At 35.9% G+C, this 22,902-nt stretch overlaps 1 protein-coding gene across 1 annotated transcript in view; it reads right to left on the bottom strand.

Moving 5' to 3' along the window:
• The window catches only part of LOC114260656 (receptor-like protein 9DC3), a 49,810-nt gene extending 27,773 nt beyond the window's left edge, over nucleotides 1-22,037 (bottom strand). The window contains exons 1-4 of the mRNA XM_082923314.1: nucleotides 21,935-22,037; nucleotides 16,521-16,576; nucleotides 13,571-16,422; nucleotides 2,939-3,049 (exon numbers count right to left, since the gene is read on the bottom strand). Of these exons, the coding sequence (XP_082779440.1) occupies nucleotides 2,939-3,049; nucleotides 13,571-16,422; nucleotides 16,521-16,576; nucleotides 21,935-22,037 (3,122 nt within the window). The remainder of the gene's footprint in view (nucleotides 1-2,938; nucleotides 3,050-13,570; nucleotides 16,423-16,520; nucleotides 16,577-21,934) is intronic.
• Between the last annotated feature and the right edge of the window lie 865 nt (nucleotides 22,038-22,902).

Below are 22,902 nucleotides of genomic sequence, written 5' to 3'. Positions count from 1 at the left end.
CTATTTTAATTAGATGTAAGAAATGAAAATTTTAAATAGTTTATTATTCTTAAATGATTTCTTTATCTTTCATTCTCTATCGTCTAATTTTAATTTATTGTAACGTGATTAGATATTTTTTTACTTTTTTATTTATTTTTAAAAATTTTATTATTAAGGTGAGAAATATACATTGACTTATTTTTTTTAATGATAATTAAAATTTGAGAATAATATAGGATTGTGAAAAGATAAAATGATAATTTTTTTAATATATATTTATGAGGTAACATTTGGTAATTTTTATAAGTCAATTTTTTTATTATAAATATAAAATGTTATTATGTTTATTTTTCTTTAAAAAAAAATTAATACACAACTATGTTTACAAAAGAAAAAGAAAAAATTATATTTCGTAAGTTGCGATGATATTGGGTGTTGCTATTTGAGGAAAAAGAATAGAGAAGAATAGAGAACAGAGAAAATAATAATAATAATAATAATAATAATAATAATATGATGTTGCTATTTGTTGTAGTGACATGAAAAAATGAATGAGAAAATAAATACAAAGAAAAATGAAAGAAATAAAATAAAGAAAATGAAAAGAGGGGGATAATTTCTCCAAATATATATTTTTCATACCCAAAAAAAAATCAAATACCTATATGTATTTTTTAATTTTTATTCAAACTCTAATTTCTCAAAATAATTATTATAAAATTGGTGATTTTTTTAAAAAACAAAACATCTTTTTTACTTTGTTTCGTAATTTTCAAATAAATGATTTAATCTAGTATAAGGTTTAATTGTGATCAATTTATTAGCTCTTTTATACTTTGGTTATTCTACTATATGTATGCTTGTCTTAACAATTTAGAATTTTTTTAAATATTCTATAAAATTTATTAATTTTGTTTAACATTATTAAAATAATATATGAGTCTTTATTAATTTTTTGTAAAACCTCAAGGGATGTGAGTAAAATTTACTATTTGAATATATAAAACCAATTTTGAAATTTTTTACTCATAGTACATGGCACTAGCATGACGTCATTAGAATTCTGTTAAATAAATTAATAGAAGATTAACGGCAGGGAAATCTTAATAATAGTTTCAAAAATAAAGATAATTTTTATAGTTATTAAAACTATAAGAGAAATTCTTGTAATTATCAAAAATTTCAAGGAAAGTGAGTGTAATTTACCAAAAAAGAAAATTAAGAAGAAAGAGAAAAGAAAATATAAAGGAAAGGGGGGCGGAGGCCGCCCACGTGGGTTGCCACTCTGTTTATTTATTTTTTATTTTTTTATATTCACATATTGATCTATTTATATATATATATATATATACATCAATTAAAAATATTTTAATAACACTTTAATATTTTGTAATATAAAATAATTTATTTTTTCTTATCACAAAATATATTTTTTTATTTAATAAAACACACCATAAATTTACATTTTAAACATTTATTATAATACAGTATAATAAATAATAACAACTCTTGATGTGGTACCTTCCATTCACATAATTAAAAAGAACCAAACAGTTGAACATGTGTTATATGAACCCAAATTAGATTGATTCTAAATTATGGCTCTTGAATTAAAATTCCACCCATAAACCAAACATGCCCCAAATATATACAAAATTAAACCCAATAAATTTTACCTCAAGTCATGATTTTAACATCAAATCTCAACACAAAAATTCTATTATAAATTAAACTAAACACTGTTCAATTTTGAATTTTCAAAAAATAAATACTCATATATAAACACATCATAAAATTTTCATAATGTTTGAGCTATACAACTATTTTTAAAATTTTACAAAAGTAAGATCTTCAACTCGAGAGACAAATTTCACCCTAAACGTGTGTAACAAATTAAAAACTGTACTTCAGTTATCATAAACTCATTTACAAATAATCTTTTAATATGTAAAAAAAAAATACTAATCACGTGGTACAATAACCATTCAATTAAATTATATAATGATTTTGTAAATATAAAAAAAAAAAATCCAATCATTACAACTATTCACCAAATGAATCCACCGAAATTGAATTGACAATCTGCAACACTATACAAACAACAATACAAAGTGTATTGTTGTCTCGTCTCCCAAAGCACACTATCACCAATTTCCACCCATCAGATTTTGAGAAACAACATATGCTGGCTGCCAATAACTATTGAGTAAATGACTAGTGACACTCTAAAAGTCAAATGTATATACAAATAGCAACCAACACTCAACTATAGTGAATGAAATGGATCTCAAATTGTCAAATGAAAATGTCATTTTTTGTTTTAACTGATTGCCAAATTAAAATGGCATTTTTGGCCTTATTAACATGTGAGATACATAGAGAAGGTGCATGCATGGCCAAATATTGGCAATTGTAAATTTACGCTTTATTTTTTTGGTTAGAAAATATTTTTCTATGTTTGGTGATGGTAGTAGTGGTGGTAGAATGAAGGTAGAGGTAGAGGTAAAGGTGGTAGCATGGTAGTGGGGCGGCGGTGACGGTGATAGCGACGATGACGGTGGTGGTGGCTATGGTGATGATGTTGTGGTGCTGGAGGTAAGAGTGGTGGTGGTAATACAGTGACATTACTAAGACTGTTTGGAAAATGTATTCTGCCTTTTAAAAGTAAAAAATATTTCATATCTAAATAAGCTTGTTTTTTGTTGATAATAAAAAAAATTAAAAAATTCATTGACTTTCGTTTTCTATTATTCCAAACACAAGAAAAATATGAACCAAGCAAAAGATTCCAATCCAAGATCTTCAGTATGAGAAACAATATCTTTACTACTTAAATATCACACAACATATTTATTTTTAAATCAAAATTAAAATTTATATTTTACACATTTAACAATACACTCATCAAGTAAGCACACACCCATTAACATATATATATATATATATATATTCTAACCTTTGACATTGTATCAGCAACTTCCTAGGATTGTGTAATGCATCAGCTTGACCAAAATTCGCCATGGCTCCAAAAGCTACACCGCTTAGATCAAATTGAAATGCACCACAACTACATGACACAAATCAAAAATTGCTACAATTACTGAATTCCCTGAGCATATTGGATTTGACATACATGTCACCCAAATATATTTTGAAAGCCATATATATGCTTATTAGATAGCTTAAATTAATGTATGAAAACAATGGGAAAAAAATGAAAACAATGAAAACATTTTCGGTGTTTCTCAATTTTAATGGGGAATGATTCTCTCCCGTCCACAGTTTTACTAGAGGGGTGTTGTTGGGGTTTATAGAGTCACCGCATATCCTATTTTGATAATTAGATTCATTATATTCATAACTATATGATTTCATTATATTTGTTTAAAAAAAAGAATCACAAGTATAATTTTGAAATTGTCCGTTCATTTTTTCAAAGACTAATGTGAAAAAATATATATGGATATATATATATGGCATTAATCTAAATTTTATCCTAAACGATCTACACAAAAAAACTGTACAAATTGTACGATTCAGATTATCAAAATAAGACCTATAATGTATCTTACGAACCGATTATCAGTACATTAGATAAAATTCTTTCCCATATTAATAATAGAAAGCAAAAACATAAAAGAGGGCTTGTTTTCTTCAAATTTTAAGAGAGACCTGTGTAATTTACTCTAAACTGTACAACCAAAAACATATTTGTTTTATTCATTATTTGAGATGAGGGGTAAAGAGGAATATAGGTGTTTAGTTGTAAAGGGTGAGTGTGAATAAGAAAAGATAGGGTTTAGTTCTACAATTTAAATTTTCTGAATTCTTAAATCATTATTTTGACCCATTAGATTAAAATTTGACTATTGCTAACTTGTGGATATTGTCTGTAACGCCCTCAAAATAATAGCTTTAAACCCATTAAATAAGACATGCATTGATATTCAAAAGCTCCACATTCTTTCATTTAACAGAGTTTCATTACAAAAAGTATTACATGTTAACAACAAAAGCAAATGCCCTATGGGCTTACAGCTTTCCAAGTTAACACTTGGTTACAACAAAAGAGTACTAACTCAAACACGTTAAGCCCTTGGCTTGAATTTACATGTAATACATCAAGTAAAACAACAAAAAAGTCCGCCTCTGGCCTCCCAAGCTACGTCCTTGGAGGTGGCATGCTACCTGTACCTGAAAATGATATTCCCATATAGGGTGAGCCACAGCCCAGTAGAAATACACTAAACCAACCATGAACAATGACTAAAAGATTAGCAACTGATAGACGGTCAACACTGACACTTCCATTTACATCTCCCTACGTTTCCATGACAGCCAAGTCTATGTTACAATTCACTTCTCGTTTTTGTTCAACTTTGAGTTTGAAAACAAGGCTCAGTACTCTGGCCAGAACATTTGATGAGATTATAGTTCATCACTAGAACACTTTCGAAATCCAAGGTGGATACACATTATTTTGTTGTATCAATAACACATAAACTACTCCCATACTTCGCAAACAATGATGATATACATTTTAGTGCTATATCAAATCAAACAAACTTTTCAATAGATAAGCATATGAGCTATATCACTACTACAACAGATAAGCATATGAGCTGTATCAACACTTCAACCGATAAGCATATGAGCTATATCAACATTCCAACAACCGGTTTAGAGGTACATCCCCCATCTTCCCCTAAACCATTAACCGGTTTAGAGGTACATCCCCCATCTTCCCCTAAACCGTGGAGTACATCCCCTATCTCCTCCCATACACAAGCAATGCATATAAACACAGAATCACATATGCAATCAATCAATACATAAAATTAATGTATTCTATCAACCGACATGCTCTATGACACATCCAATTGATTAGTTTTAGTTTGCCTAATCATCAAGCATTGTCTACAACAATCAACACTACCCTCCGCCGGTAGCCCAAAGCAATTATTTCTAAGCAGGAAATAAATGCACAATGGATATTCAATCGACATTTCAATTCGGTGAGTGATAAATAATTCAACTACACCCTTTAACCCCATGCACTCCCAATCTCAACAATTCCATTTCATTTCCTCATTTCCCACAATTAATTATCTCAATTAATTAAACAATGTAATTAGGTCATTTTCCATAATTACCATTACCACCCTTAGGTCCCATTTTCATCAATGATTCAACATTTATTCCATTTCTCTATACCAAACATGCATCTAGGTTTATTACAAATAAAATCCCAACTTTTGTAAAATAACACAAATGGCCCAAACTTTCACAAAATTACCAAACCAACCCCAACATCTCAAATTACCAAAATTTAAAGACAAAATCCATAGAGAGGAGTAGGATATCCCTACCTCAAATTCAGAGCTCCAAGGGAGAAGATGAGTAAAACTCAGAAGTGCTCCAAATCCCAAATTTCTCAGATCTCAACAAAGCCCTCGACGATCAACACACTTTTTACAAAGGCCCAAGGTGAGGAAAACACTCTAGGTAGATCAATCCTAAGAAAGAAGTTCGGTTTTAGAGTGAGGTGCTCTCCAATGGAGGTTTTGAAAAAGTAAGAGAGAGAAAGGAAATCAAAAAGTGATCAAAAAGGTGGTTTCACGAACTGATATAAAAGCAGGTCCGCTCGAGCGTACAACACCCCGCTCGAGCGTACAGACACAGGTTCACGCTCGAGCGTCCAAAGATCCGCTCGAGCGCCGGGTGCACTCTCCCAGAATTTTCTGCAGACGACCAAAATGCTGAGAGAAGGAAATTCACGCTCGAGCGTCCAAACTGCCGCTCGAGCGGAGAGGCAACAACAAAATCCCGCTCGAGCGTCAAATCGCCGCTCGAGCGGAGAGACCAAAACCTGGGCAAATTTTCTAAGTTTTAAAACACGACCCACTTATTCCCAACCTGCCCAACACAACCCAAAATTCTAATTAAAAGAGTAAGGGATAGAAATGAGGATAAGATAACAACGAATCTACGGAACCGAGTCCGGATTATAGTTAAACAACAACAGGAAATATCGGGACCTCTATAACCTCCCCCCCTTAAAGAATTTCGTCCCCGAAATTAAGGGTACGCCAAAACACAAGGCCAACTGATAACAGAGCATTCAACAATCGAGCCCCAAGGACAGAAATTACTTTCACAACAAACCTCCGACTTACTCTTAGTAAGGAAGATACTAACCAAGGAAACACATTCTAAACAACCACACCTTAGGTACGCAAGTCTCAACAAACCAAACCTCCCCCGAAACAATTCACCAACAACCGACTAGCATTCCAAGCTAAGTCACTACTCAACAACACGACCAAAGCAAATCTTTAGAGTAGATAATAAGAAAACATTTTCTTGTTCAAGAGGCATTTCCCAACGATGTTTAAATTTTCAACGTTAACGTTCCGGAATAAATCTTGCATGTTCGTACGAAAACTCAAAAGCTTTGCAAACATTTTTCACAAATACGGTGTTACCCAAAACGCAGAGTCATCCACAGTTTATTTGCCAAAAGATTAATCTGGAATTCTTTAAAATTCTTGAATTAAATCAACTTTTCAACAACGCATTTATATGGTCCAAACACTGGAAAAATTTTGTTTTCCATTTCTTTCCAAAACAGCACTATCCACAACCATCACTCATACAGTGATGCCACAACCGACACAGAACATAACATTTCTAGAATGATAGTTAATAGAAATAACAACAGTACTATCAACACATAGGCCATAAGGTATAAGAAATTCATGGTTTTGCAATTTTATCCCGCCTCCCTTTACTTAACCACTTTATAATCATAAACACGGCTCAGAAATACACAAATGATACACATTATAGTGCTGTATCAACATCAAACTAAACACCATACATTCATAATGTATAAAAATCCAATCATTCACAATGATCAATCAATACATATATTAGATGTATTATTCCAACCGTCAGACTCAACGACAAAACATGTTCGATTAATTTCAGTTTTCCTTAATCAACATACGTAGTCTACAACGAACGAGACTAAACTCAAGGTGACCAATGCCACCCCAACACCCGATACCGACAAGCTGACTAGTCGACTCAATAAACTCTACACTCAGTAATCCACACACTGATGTGCTACTCAGACCACTAACCCCAACCACGGAGTTCTCTACACGAACCACAAATTTTGGAATCTCACTGGATTTCCTAAAATTTAACCGCCTCAACATCGCGTCTAAGGGAATCACCATCCCCCGCCATGGTTATCTAGCAAGCCTGCTCACTTCCTTGACCGAAGACCGACATGGTCAACCTCAATCACAACATCCCGAATACGAAGGACTACTTTGACCCACGCTATACTCATTACTTTAGAACACGAATTGCTCTTCCTTCAAAGAATGTTGGCAGCATCCACTCATAACCCACACCCAACAATGGATAACCAATCACAATATGAACACTACCCCTATACAACCAAGGGGGGTCACCACGGACCCACTATCTAGCAAGGCCCAACACACGAACCAGCATACAGGTACCATTCCCACTAACTCGAGATACAAATCTCACGTTCCCTTGAACATTCTCATATAGTCCTGCCAACACCGCGCAACTCTCGAAACCATCCCATCTAACACATTCAACCGTACTAGGCAAAACCTCCTTATTTTGCAAGCCCTCTTACTCCTACACCGAATCCTCCAATAACTCATAGGGTCCACTCGTTACTCTATATATTACTTGTCACTCATCTCAAGAGTACCATCAAGAGGCCCGGCCTCCGTGCTAAACCACTAGTCCACACTACCGCTAGGCAACCATCATGAACCAAACCCCGACACCGTCACAAGTCGCCGATAGGGCTTCCAAAGATTCACTCTTCTAACTTTCCAGAGGGGTAAAAGTCCTCGCCTCCCTCGTCATTAACCCACATCTTCATCCGCAAACACCATACCACTGTGACTCCACCCACGGGTCACACTCTAACCATGGGCTATATACCCAATTAACGCTTCTGATAATATCCTCTGACTTGACCAGTGCTAAGGTACGAACTTATCACATTCAATCCAAATAAAGAAATTTGAAAACTTAGGGAGACATCCATTATACTACAGCCCGAGGTATAGTACCAGCTACTCACAACACATCGCTCCCGATACAACAATCACAACCTTATATAGGGATTGACATCCCTTCACTTGAAACGGCCAATCAGTACACCTGCAATCTTGACAATGTTACTTACCACGAAGGTACGAGTCCAACCTTGACAAAATTATGTGCCATGCCCCCGTAGGACACCATATTAAATACCTGTTACATCTAGTATTAATCGTACACTTCACATCCTCTCAAGTTCACCCGACAGTAGATCAAAAGCTATACCACGCACAAAACTTTAAATGGGTAGTACTCATGTAATTCCACACACTCGGCAAGTAAAACAGTTCTCGCTCCAATATTACCTTGGCTAGGACACGTACCCCTCGGTGGTTCTTCCAAATTTTGAAAACATGGCTCTCTAGCCCTCATCCTCCCCAAATCAAATCACAAGCATAAATTTTTTTTTTTTTTTTTTTTTTTTTTTTTTAGCAACTTTATACATTAATAAAATTTTAGAGCTACGACATGCTCCAATTCACCCACTCTAGAGAAATTAACAAACAAAGCATATATGTATATATATAGATAAACAAACAGTTTAGATGTTTCAACCTTCCCAAAACACATTGGTTACACAACGGAACCCAATGATCACAAAACAATAATCCACTGATTACAAAACGGATTAGTCAAAACAAAACCATCCCATCAGTATTACTACTACTACCGTCCCTTGTTGGACCGCCGAAGTTGGTCATCCCCGAACATAAGGCAACCTACGAGCTTACAAGTCACGGACAAGACCCACTGGTATGCCCCCTCTGCCCACACTTGGAACAACTACAAACTTCCCTAGCTGGGGCTTGGGAACTCGACTCTACTGAGGCCCTCGCAATCTGGCCTGCTAGTCCCCCAAAACGATACTGTTCCTGCCCAGTCGAAAGAAACTGAGCCTGGCTAGGTTGCAAAACCCCTAAAGAAGCTCCCGACTGAGTACAGAAACGTCGAATATGACCCGGCTGATTACACACCCAACAGGTAGGCGGTGCCTGAGCACGAGATTGGTTCAGAGTCTGGGCTGATGAAGACCCCAACAACTGCCTCCCCACTGAGCATTTAATCGGTCCAAAACCCGACTGGTTGGATGATCCTGGTGGTACAACTACTGGTTGAACTGCTAACCCCACCCCTTTCTTCTGTGGGCAAACCGAAACCCTGTGGCCCAGCAGACCACATCTGAAACAAATGATGCCCCTCTGCTTATTTTCCCCCGAACCCAAATCTGACACTGGAAGGGCAGTTCTAGCCCGTCCTTCCTGTTGCGAGTTTAAAACCCTCTGCCTCTTAAAAGGCCTACCAACACCCTGAGTCACAGGAGTCGCCGAGATGGCTTCCTCCCCACTCTGCCCCATTGCTAGCATTGCAGCCTCTACATGGGCGGCCGCCTCAACAAGCGCCCTATATCTTTTATGCCAAGACCCCGCTATCCTTACACGGATGTCGTCACGCAGCTTACTCTCAAACTCGAAACAACGTAAGTACTCCGTCTCCACCAATTCTGGAGCAAACCTCGACAGATTAGCAAACCATCTTTCGAACCGCACCAAAGGTGTAGTACCTTGGCGTAATTCCACAAATTGTTTCCGCAGCTCTTCCTGAGCGGAAGGAGGGAAATCGCAACTTCCTCACCTAGGCATCCTAGTAAAAGTAACGGAGACACGTTAGCACACTCATACATGTGCCGAAGCTAAACACTTACATCCTAACACATGGACAACTGTAATTCACTCCACATAAGCACATAAACATGTAAGCACTTACGAATTTCATTTCCAGATAATGATAGTCCCGAGGCGTTACTAGAGTTCCGATCAGAAACAGCATTGATCAAGTGCCTTTCCAACAGGACTCCCAGAAACCCAAGGATCCAATCAACATCCAAGAAACTACATTCCATACCCAAATAGTCACATAAACATGTTATCACAAAAGTACATAACATTACGTCTAAGTCTCTAACAAGCGAGAGAAACCCATTGTGATACTAATCACTTCCCACGTACCCAAAGTATTCGAACCCGGTACGCTCTGATACCAAGTTGTAACGCCCTCAAAATAATAGCTTTAAACCCATTAAATAAGACATGCATTGATATTCAAAAGCTCCACATTCTTTCATTTAACAGAGTTTCATTACAAAAAGTATTACATGTTAACAACAAAAGCAAATGCCCTATGGGCTTACAGCTTTCCAAGTTAACACTTGGTTACAACAAAAGAGTACTAACTCAAACACGTTAAGCCCTTGGCTTGAATTTACATGTAATACATCAAGTAAAACAACAAAAAAGTCCGCCTCTGGCCTCCCAAGCTACGTCCTTGGAGGTGGCATGCTACCTGTACCTGAAAATGATATTCCCATATAGGGTGAGCCACAGCCCAGTAGAAATACACTAAACCAACCATGAACAATGACTAAAATATTAGCAACTGATAGACGGTCAACACTGACACTTCCATTTACATCTCCCTACGTTTCCATGACAGCCAAGTCTATGTTACAATTCACTTCTCGTTTTTGTTCAACTTTGAGTTTGAAAACAAGGCTCAGTACTCTGGCCAGAACATTTGATGAGATTATAGTTCATCACTAGAACACTTTCGAAATCCAAGGTGGATACACATTATTTTGTTGTATCAATAACACATAAACTACTCCCATACTTCGCAAACAATGATGATATACATTTTAGTGCTATATCAAATCAAACAAACTTTTCAATAGATAAGCATATGAGCTATATCACTACTACAACAGATAAGCATATGAGCTGTATCAACACTTCAACCGATAAGCATATGAGCTATATCAACATTCCAACAACCGGTTTAGAGGTACATCCCCCATCTTCCCCTAAACCATTAACCGGTTTAGAGGTACATCCCCCATCTTCCCCTAAACCGTGGAGTACATCCCCTATCTCCTCCCATACACAAGCAATGCATATAAACACAGAATCACATATGCAATCAATCAATACATAAAATTAATGTATTCTATCAACCGACATGCTCTATGACACATCCAATTGATTAGTTTTAGTTTGCCTAATCATCAAGCATTGTCTACAACAATCAACACTACCCTCCGCCGGTAGCCCAAAGCAATTATTTCTAAGCAGGAAATAAATGCACAATGGATATTCAATCGACATTTCAATTCGGTGAGTGATAAATAATTCAACTACACCCTTTAACCCCATGCACTCCCAATCTCAACAATTCCATTTCATTTCCTCATTTCCCACAATTAATTATCTCAATTAATTAAACAATGTAATTAGGTCATTTTCCATAATTACCATTACCACCCTTAGGTCCCATTTTCATCAATGATTCAACATTTATTCCATTTCTCTATACCAAACATGCATCTAGGTTTATTACAAATAAAATCCCAACTTTTGTAAAATAACACAAATGGCCCAAACTTTCACAAAATTACCAAACCAACCCCAACATCTCAAATTACCAAAATTTAAAGACAAAATCCATAGAGAGGAGTAGGATATCCCTACCTCAAATTCAGAGCTCCAAGGGAGAAGATGAGTAAAACTCAGAAGTGCTCCAAATCCCAAATTTCTCAGATCTCAACAAAGCCCTCGACGATCAACACACTTTTTACAAAGGCCCAAGGTGAGGAAAACACTCTAGGTAGATCAATCCTAAGAGAGAAGTTCGGTTTTAGAGTGAGGTGCTCTCCAATGGAGGTTTTGAAAAAGTAAGAGAGAGAAAGGAAATCAAAAAGTGATCAAAAAGGTGGTTTCACGAACTGATATAAAAGCAGGTCCGCTCGAGCGTACAACACCCCGCTCGAGCGTACAGACACAGGTTCACGCTCGAGCGTCCAAAGATCCGCTCGAGCGCCGGGTGCACTCTCCCAGAATTTTCTGCAGACGACCAAAATGCTGAGAGAAGGAAATTCACGCTCGAGCGTCCAAACTGCCGCTCGAGCGGAGAGGCAACAACAAAATCCCGCTCGAGCGTCAAATCGCCGCTCGAGCGGAGAGACCAAAACCTGGGCAAATTTTCTAAGTTTTAAAACACGACCCACTTATTCCCAACCTGCCCAACACAACCCAAAATTCTAATTAAAAGAGTAAGGGATAGAAATGAGGATAAGATAACAACGAATCTACGGAACCGAGTCCGGATTATAGTTAAACAACAACAGGAAATATCGGGACCGCTATAATTATTTGAGATGAGGGGTAAAGAGGAATATAGGTGTTTAGTTGTAAAGGGTGAGTGTGAATAAGAAAAGATAGGGTTTAGTTCTACAATTTAAATTTTCTGAATTCTTAAATCATTATTTTGACCCATTAGATTAAAATTTCACTATTGCTAACTTGTGGATATTGTCTCTAATTAAACCATATGAACTGAAATAAGAAACAATAAATGGATGCAACTAATAATTTAGGAATGAAGTAAAAAAACGTGACTATAGTTTATTGTATAACAAAATTTGAAAATTTAAAAAAAAAATTTCATTGAATATAACAAAATATGAAAATGTATTGAATTTTAATATATATATATATATATATTTGAATTTTTTTTTGTAATTGGTGAATTTTTTATTTTTTATTTCACAAATGTTATACTTTTTAAGTGTATCTAAATTAGATGTATTTAAGAAATAAAAAATTTGCGTAAAATATTAAAAAAATTCACTAAAAAGGAAAATAAAAAAAAATATTCAACTTTTTGAAAAGTGAATTAAACCAAACAAGATAAACATATTATTTTTTCATCCATATAACTAATGTTACTGATAAAAATAAGCTAAGTGTTAACCCACTTTAATTAGGAGAGGTTGGTGTAAATTTACCGAACCAAGCACTCATTTTCTTATTCATTATTTGAAGTAGAGAGAAATATGGGTGTTTGGTTGTCCAAATTGTAAAATTATTTTTTTAACCATTAGATTAGATTTTTAGCATTAATGATTTGGACAAATTGTCTCCAATCAGACTATATGAACTGAAATAATGAATAATAAAGACTAAATAGATGCAATTAATAATTTAAAAATGAAGTAGAAAAAGTGACTATAGTTTAGAGTATAAAAGTAAATTTATATATATATATATATATATTAAAAAAGTGTCCAAGTCTTGGACCTTTTTCAATTGCAGCTACTACAGTCAATAACAAACCTTTATTTTCACTACTCATTTATTACATCCATGATTTTATTTTTTAATTTTTCACATGATGATTTCCAATCAAGTGCTTTGTATAAACATCAAAGGAAATAAACTAGCTTTTTTTATGTATGATACAAATAAACTGCTAAGAAACTAAAAATAGACTAGATAAAAACCATAACCAAGCCATAGTTTTTCATGACCAAGCAAAAGATTGCAGAAATTCATTGTAATACTTACCAAAAGACACCACTTGCATTGGCTAATTTCACCTTCCTCTGTTCCTGTGAGCATGCTTTTTAAATCTCTTTCTTCTTTCGTTTCGTTCACCTTCAATGATCCTCACAAGCCATTGAGGTTTTCCTCTAGAGAACATAAGATATCCCATAACAAGTCCCCACACCAGCCCACATATATAACCCGATAATATGACTTCCCAGTTGAATCCACTTGAAGTATTGTCTTCTTGTTGAAACATCAAGGGTGGTGATTGTGGTGTACTTGGATTGCATGCATTTGACAATGGAGGTCCACATAATGCCAAGTTGTCAGTGTAGGAACCATTTAAAAATGTATCAAATTGGTTGCCTTGTGGTATTGGTCCTATTAGTTGATTCTGCGAAAGGTTTAAGACTTCAAGGGATTTCAAATTCCTTAGTTGTTGAGGTATCTCCCCATTGAGTTTGTTGGAAGAGAGGTCTAACCATTCGAGCGTTGTCAAATCAGCAAGAGATGTTGGTATATGACCTGTAAGCCTATTGTGTGACAAGTTGAGCCCTCGGATTGAATTTAACTTTCCAATGATCTGTGGAATCTGACCTTCGAATTTGTTTTTCGATAAATCAATTGCAGTGAAAATGGTTAGGACTTTTTCCATTTCTATGGTTGATCCTTTGATTACTATAGTCAAACGATAGTAATATGTGCCAGGACCGCTTAAGTATTGCAATTTAAAATTGGCTTCGTCGACATTCATTATAGCATTAAGATTCTTGAAATATTTTTCTGGCAATGGACCAGTAAAATAATTGTCTGACAAATCCATAACTCGCAAATTAAGGAAGGGAAATTTGGCTTTGGAAGTTGGCATGGGTCCATGGAATTTGTTAGATCTCAGTATTAGAACTTGCAACCATTGTAGTTTTTCCAACCAATATGGAAATTTGTCAGAGAACTTGTTACGTCCAAGATCTAGCACCACTAGACTTTTGCAATTGACTAAAGATTTTGGTACTGCCCCCTCAAATCCATTTCCATTAAGGTTGATAGTATCAAAGTAGTTTCCCTTTACAAATGTATTAGGAATGGTGCCAGAAAAATTATTCTTCCCCAAGTCGAGCACAGAGAAACCTATGCTGAAATTTCCTAAACATTGTGGAATAGCACCATTGAAGCTATTATTAGACAGGACAAGAATTTGAAGGGAAATTGCATGACAGAGCATGTCTAGCTTACCACTGAAGTTATTTGATGAAAGAATGAGACTACTAAGGTGCACAAGTTTGAAGGTTGAACTTGGAAACCTACCATGTAGGTTGTTATTACTCAAATCAACATCAGCTAAATAAGTGGATTTGAACTCTTTTACATGCCCAGTCAATTTGTTATTACGGATGCTTAATTGCTTCAATGCTGGTAAGCTGAAGACCCAAGATGGAATTGTACCATTGATTAAGTTATCATCTAAACTTAACAACGTTAGATTTGGAAATCCAATTATTTGTGATGGAAGAGGTCCTCTTAGCTGATTATGCAACAAATCTAAATTAACCAGTGATGTTAGGTTTGAAACCAATGATGGGAATGGACCGCTGAAGTTATTTGAACCAACATGTAAAGAAAGAAGACTTTTACTGCTGGGTAAAAAATCCGAAATTGTACCTTCAAAATTATTACCTGAAACTCGCAAGTAGACGAGATTTCCAAGGTTTGAAAGTGAAGACGGGAGCATGCCAGTGAAATTGTTATATCCGATGTCTAAATCAGTCATTGCCGTAAGGTTTCCGAGCGACGTAGGGATGGATCCATAAAATTTACAATAAGAGGCAAACAACAATTTCAAGGACTTCAAATTCCCAATTGAGTCCGGTAGTCCTCCAGAGAAACTGGTGAATGAAAGGTCCAAGTACTGGAGAGGACTGCTCGAGTTTATAAACTCGGGAAAATAACCAGTGAGAGCAAGATTGTCCTTTATAAGCAGCTCATTCAGATGTGGCAAATGGAATATTCCGTCAGCAAATTTTCCAAGAAATCCACACCAACTAAGATCGAGATGTGTTAAAGAAGTCAAATTCCCAATTGAGTCCGGTAGTTCTCCAGAGAAATTGGTGGATGAAAGGACCAAGTACTGGAGAGGACTGTTCGAGTTTATAAACTCGGGAAAATAACCAGTGAGAGCAAGATTATAGAATATACGCAGGTTATTCAGATGTGGTAAATGGAATATTCCGTCAGGAAATTTTCCAAGCAATCCACACCAACTAAGATCGAGAAGTGTTAAAGAAGTCAGATTGAGCAAGGAATTGGAAACCACTGAAGATATGTTTACATTCGCAAGATTAAGTTCTCTTACCTTGGTTAAGTTTTGAACAAGTAATTCAAATCCAGGTTCTTCCAACCTCAAACCATCATTGTTAGAGAGATCAAGTGAGACCAATTTGCTCAGAAAGGAGACTTCTATAGGGACTTTGCCAGAAAAACCAGAGCCAGAGAGGTTGAGGTGTGTCAGTCTGGTGAATCGACTAAATTCAGATGAGATTGGAGACATACCAAAGTAATTGAAAGCAAGGTTGAGGCTTTGGAGGTGAGGAAAGTAGTAGAAGATGGTGGTATTGGGGTGGATGGTGCCTAGGAGCCAGCTGCAACTGAGGTCGAGGCCAATTACTTGACTTGTGTTGTTGTCACACTCGACCCCATCCCATGAGCAACAATCAGAACCCTGCTTCCACGACTTCATCTTCGGGTAAGAACGGATTCCGACAAACTCACAGAAGTAATCAGAGACATAATCACAGACATAATCACAGACATCGGAAGCAGATTTATGGAAGGAAAATTGTTGCTTAAATTGGAGCAATGCAGAGGTCTGTTGTTGAGTGCAGAGTTGGGCATGCAAACAAATAATCTGGAAAAAACAAAGAAACAAAAAGAGGTGAAAGAGTTGATTGTTAGTGACCATCTTTGCTCCTAGATTCAAAAACAAAGGTTGTAATGCTTGCTGACTATTAACAGGGGAGAGGCCAAATGCTTTATAGGCAAATGTAGGTGCAATGCAAAGCCTACAAACAAGTAAACTGACTTTGACTAGTCAGTCTTCATTGATAAAATGACAAAATGAATTTGTTGATTCATATTTTTTAGACAAAATAATATAAGACACTCACCACAAATTATGTGACTTTTGTTGTAGAAATCATAATTTTGTTATGACAAAAAAGTGGGTACATATTAGCATTTTCTTAAAGATTGTGTGAATTACTAGTAATTTTTTAAAATAAGGATCACTATATATTACTTGTGCTTTTTTTCACATTTTTATATCATCAGCTTAGATACATGGCAATGTATCATTTGTTTATATTAATTTCTTAATCGTTATCTTCAAATAAAGTAACTATTAATAAGGTGGTTGATTCTCCCGTGGTAAGCTCTTTGACTAGTAGCTTGGCTAGGTGCTGGCCTTCTATTAAACATGGATGTGAGGGTATTCTGCTTCTATTAGTTTCAACAGGACTATAAAATTTTGTATAAAAATTCTAATTGCATAGTATTTTCCATTTTTGTAATGGTACAAATATGAACCTTATTTGACCTTATTGTTTTGGCTCTTATTACTGTCTTGAATTATTGTATGCTAGTGCATGCATATATGCAACTGAAGAGTGAAGATAGTGGAGAGACAAGTGGCAGCCATGGTTAACTACAAACAAGTAAGTGAACCTCCTTTAATTATGGTTTTGTCTTCATTAAAAATGAAAATGAATTTGTTGATTATTTAAATTGTGTGAATAATACACATATTGTGATTAGTTTAAAATAGTAGAGCCCATAATTTTGGTTGGGGTCAGTAGACTTTTAGATATAGAACTCATTATTCAGAACCAATCACAATCCATATATTGTTTACAGACTTTGAAAGTATGTAAACAAAATCAGACTCATTAATAATTAATCATCTCTACAAATGTAATTTTGAAAGTATATAAACAAAATCAGACTCATTAATAATTAATCATCTCTACAAATGTAATTTTGTCAAATATTACCTATATAATTTGTCCAAATCTAGTACTTAATAGTGAGAAGATTAACAATTTATAAAATTAGTGTAGAATTTGTTGTCTAGTTAAATTAGTGAGATACATAATTCTTTCTTGTACATGTTTGTTTTGCAATATATATAGAAGCATATAATTTTAATTGTATGTATGCTTTGTGTTAGTTATAGTATTAAAAAATATGTCAATTTTATTAGATAGAATGATCACTAAAGTATAAACTGAATAATAAAATTTACAACCAAAACAATGCGAAGTAATTAATCCACCTCATTGTCCTACAAACAAGCCCTCATTTTCTTCTGTCATATTCAATTGGGCTAAGCATAAAACGACCTTATTGTTCCACATGAAATTTACCTTTCTGTTTGTAACTATGTAATTTGTTATGTTCGTAAAAGGTTTATTCTGTTAAAAATTGAGATTAAGTAGGTTTTGCAAGTTTTAACACTGTGATCATTGAATATTTAAAAAAAAAAAAAAAAGAGGGATAAATTATACTTTCACCCTTCAACTTTTACTCAAATTTCACGTTAGTTTCTCATTTTCTAATTGCAACTAAGTTGTCAAATTTTAATCAGTGTTTCAATGTGATCATTCCATCACTCTTCTGTTTGAAATTTTAATCAAAGTTGAAAATAATGAACCAAAGTAAAATTTTGATGGAAGTTTGAGAGAGAAAATTGTAATTTATTATCCAAATATTTTCTCTAATTAATACCCATAAAATGTGTTCATGTGAGTATATTTTTCACCTAAAAATTTAACGGTAAGTGACAAGAGGATCACACTTAAATATTAGTCGAATTTTGAGGACTTAATTGTTATAATTAAAAGATGGTTCTTAGGCCATGTTTAATTAGTAGGATTAATAGTGAAATAATTAACAATTGATGAAATTACTGTAGAATTGATTATCCAACTGGACTAATGAGAAAAATTATCGGTTTTTGTACACATTTATTTTGCAATGGATATTGAAATATATAATCCCATGTATATGTTTAGTTTGCATTATTAGTAGTAGGATTAAAAATTCATCAATTTTATTTGATAAAATCAAATTCGGACAACAAAAATTTGTAATAAAACATTGGAATGTGAGTCTTATAAATTAATCATGGATAAATTACAAATACATCCCTTAATGTTTGCTTAAAATACAAATCGAATCTAAAATTACAATTATTCTATTGTCAGCATTTGTCTTTTAACAAAATTAACACAAAATTAAATTCGTAACAATCTTTCTATACAATAATAAAATTATCAAAATTGATAATTAAAATATATTTATGACATCATTAAAAGCTGCTAATTCACTTTATAATTAATTAATGAAATGAGTTCGTTGTTATGCAATTAAAATTTTAAAATAATGGGTTGTAATTTTTAAAATCAAAAGGAACAACTATTTTAAACAAATCTTAAAAATTCATTTTGTATTTTACCCAATAATGATTTCTGTATTATTTTATATTGTAATCTACCCAATCAAACACTGTCCCGGTTCATTTGTATGCTTTCAAGTATAAAATTAATGTTTTATTTGCGAATGGGGAGTGAGATAGGACTACATAAATTGGGAATAAGTGCTGTTTGGGAAGAAATTTTTTTGTTTTTTGTTTTTTTTTTTTTTTCACTAAAAGACAAATTGATTACAAAATCAAAAAAAAAATAAATCCAAACAAAATATCTTATCAAACCTCATAATCATTTTATTTTTTCTCTCACAAACATCACATCCAACAACAAAAAAATCCAACTATCTTCTCAAACACAAAAAAAAATTTCTTCAATAATCTCCTACAATTAAAAAAAAACTACAAAAAAATCCACTTCCCAAACACATGCAAAATATTATGCATTCTAGTTCAGTTTTTGTGACAAAAGACGACGTAAATATGGGCCTTTCCAAGTGTGTGGGTGATTTTTCGATCACACTGCCCAACTCAGTAATCAGCTGGAAAGTACTGGTAGAATAGATGACACCTGGCTGACCTGCAACAGAAAGAGAAGATTCCGGCGGTGGTTCGTCCACCCGGGGGCACTCCGACGATCAAGTCAGTATATCTCTCAAGGATAATCAATAGTGCTAAATTCATTGTTCAGAATATAAATTGCATATCTTAAACCCACGGGGGTGCCTCTCTTTTATAGTTAACTCAATCATTGTCCCAACAGAAGCCTGGCTTCAATGGACTCTTGCTCAGTGCTTATCCTGGACTCTCTAAGAGATAAAGATAAACTCCCTAAGAGTGTTATCCTTATCCATGCTAAAGTCCTTCGTCATTCTAGGACTCTTGTCCCTTATCCGCTTATCTCGGATTCCGATATCTTCGGAGATAACCTCGGCCTTGCCGAGATAACCTCGGCGTCATGACCTGGACACGTGACATCTCGGCTGACACGTCGGCATCACCTTGGCCATGTGTTGGTACTCAGAAAATATATCCCCACAACTGCACCCTAGGTTCTATTACCTCGGCATTCTGAGGTGATAGAACCTATATCGGTACTTCCTGCCAGTACATCGGCTTAAGCCGAGATCATCATCATAGGCCGATATGTCTTTATAAAGATTAAGAATCCCATGGGCTTCTTCACGCGTATGACCTGTTATACATAACAACTCAACCGTTTAAGCCATGTGCCTTCCCCTCACTGGATCGTACTTGTTACGTGCTTATAAGTCGTCTCACGCCTGCGTGCGCCGTCTGACAAATCCATTTTTCTAGGCTCATCAATTCTGTGTTGCCGCCGTTTTAGGTTTTTAACAAAAATTTTCCCCCTTTCGTCTTTTCACTTTACATCGTCTCTATTCAAACTCTTTCTCAGTCTTGCCTTCTCTAATCTTCCATTGTTCCAAGCTCTGAAGCTCTGCTGCCACCACTGTTTCACCTCTTCCGGTGAGGCTCTTTTTCCGCTACCGCCGTTTGCCTGACTTCGGCGATCTCAACATCGGCTTTTTCCCTCTGGTAAGTCATCGTTCCTTCTGGTTTTTAGTTCTTGTTACGCTCCAAGAAATTTTACTTTATCATTAGTCGCCATTGTTGTTTTACTCAAACATTTGATTTATGAATCATGCATCTGAATGTGTTTATTTCACGATTTTGCCATTTGCCCATGTCTTGAATACTCGCACTGCTCACAATTTTTCTGCAATTTTGCAACTGTTCTTGACCTTGTACCCTTTCACACACTCTGTCACAATGTTCTTGGTAGTTCACCCTTGTTCTTGATTTTGAAACACGTTCTTATTTTTTGTTTTCTGTGTCTTTTCCAAATTTCTGCCTCCAGTCTTGCTCCATTTGTTTAGGTTTGGGATTTGTTTGTAGAACCCTTGATTTTTAGGAAAAACTGGAACTATTTCCTCAAATTCTTAGCCAGCACATAATTTTGATTTTTGTCGAGGTCCCAATAACCCTTTTAAAACACCTTTCTGAAATCCAACCCCTTGAGTTAAGTCGATATCATGGGTATGTGGAAGCATAGGGTAGACACCCCGACAAAATTAGAATACTTCAGGCGAGAGTTTTCCATTCCTGTCGACGTCCATCTGAGGTTGGCTGGGGATGACGACTCTATCATGCCCGATGTAAACCTCATGCCTTTCCCAGTAGTAGCGTTTATTGAGTGTGGACTTAGGTTTCTACTCGACCCTTTCTTCCGTGAAATCCTCCACTTCTATAGGTTGAACCCAATGCAACTTGCAATCAATTCGTACCGAGTTATTAATGGTACCATAGCCTTAGCCAAACAAGAGAATGCTAGGATTACTCTTGCCGACTTCCAGTTCTGTTATACCATGTGTCGCCTGAAATTAGAAAAAGGCCACATCTATTACCTCAAGCCGAGGTCTACAGAATACAAAATTGTTGCCGACCTCCCTGACTCCAACAAGGGAGCGGGGGATGATTACTTCATCGTTTCGGGTAATTGGGAGTTTCAGCCGAACGATGACCTCCATCTTTATTCCCTGAGTCGAACAGTTTTCGGGGAAGGAGCTGGTAAGGGCCACCCTTCACAAATTTTCTTGCTTTCTTGCATAAAGTTTTCAACATTCTGCTCTAATGTCTATGCTTTTTTCTCCCTCAGCCACCAAAGGGCTTCTGTTAGTCTTTCTTTCCCAGTAAAGACTTGAAGAAACTACTGAATTTGCTAGTCCACAAGCGGAAGGCCCCTCTGCTTCTCAACTTCATCCCCACGTATAAGTTGGCTCTTCTCGATGTCCCAAAAAAGAAGAAGAAAAGTCTTTCTCCACCTTCTGCCATAACTCCACAAGTCGCGTCCACATCTCGGACAGACCAAGGATCAACCTCTGATCCAGCTGAGCAGCCGTCAACCTCGGCTCCATACCTGATCCCGATATCCCAATGACAACGCCGGTGACGAACCATTTTTCCTGCTGAGATGGGCCGTCAAAAAGCTGTTGCAAAAGATCTCCAGGCCAGCATCCCATCAACCGTTGACGCTCAGCCAACGCAAACCCAGCCTCCACCAAAACAAAAAAGAATTAAAAAGGCTCAACCAAAGGCCAAGGTGACTCAGGTTGACACTGAGGACACTTTGCCAATCTCAAAACTGGCTGAGAGTGACAAGTCCCAGCCTACCGCGGAGAAAAGGCGTGTCAAGGCCCAACTGTAGACGTCCCCGAACGTCCCGGGAGGGAATCCTGTTCTGTTCGTTGGTGGGTTTACTACAGTTCAGAACTCAATGTCACGGTCCTATATCTAATCTCACATAGTGCAATGCAAGACCGATGAATCATCAAAGAGTTCAAATCCGACAAATCGTTTTGAAAAACTGATTTTTAGAAAGAAGTGTCAAACATGGACTGCTTTGCCAGATACAGAGTCGCCACCTAAATGTTTTATTTTTTGGAAATTTAGGAAACCCTGACTCGTTGCCTAAGGCCACGTGTTCATCATCACCAAAGTTGCCTCGGCTCCGGAACTTGGGTACGCTTGGGGAAGGTCACTTCGTGAGCACCCTCGCTCCCCCTATCAAAGATCGGCCTCTACTAACCATGATATCGAGTTTTGAAAACATTATGTGCTCTTATTCCGGTTAATTATCTAATCTTACTATGTGATGCGCACAACACAAAAGTATAGACTAGATCGCCTAATTTGGAACAAAGCATCGCATATCCGTTTGTTTGGAAATCGGTTTGAAATTTGCTACTCGCAAGTAGGCTAAAACACGGATTTCAAGGAGTTGTTCCAACTCAAACAATCCAACCTTCACCCACAGGCATTCAGGCAGATATATCACATAAGCATATAGCCACATGGTAAGCATGTTGTCATGTTAACATTCACACT

The sequence above is a fragment of the Camellia sinensis genome, chromosome 4 (assembly GCF_055761805.1).
Source record: "Camellia sinensis isolate YWXY chromosome 4, ASM5576180v1, whole genome shotgun sequence".
NCBI lineage: Eukaryota > Viridiplantae > Streptophyta > Magnoliopsida > Ericales > Theaceae > Camellia > Camellia sinensis.
The sequence above is the reverse complement of the archived record's forward strand: the minus strand, read 5'-3'. Positions and strand labels throughout refer to the sequence as shown.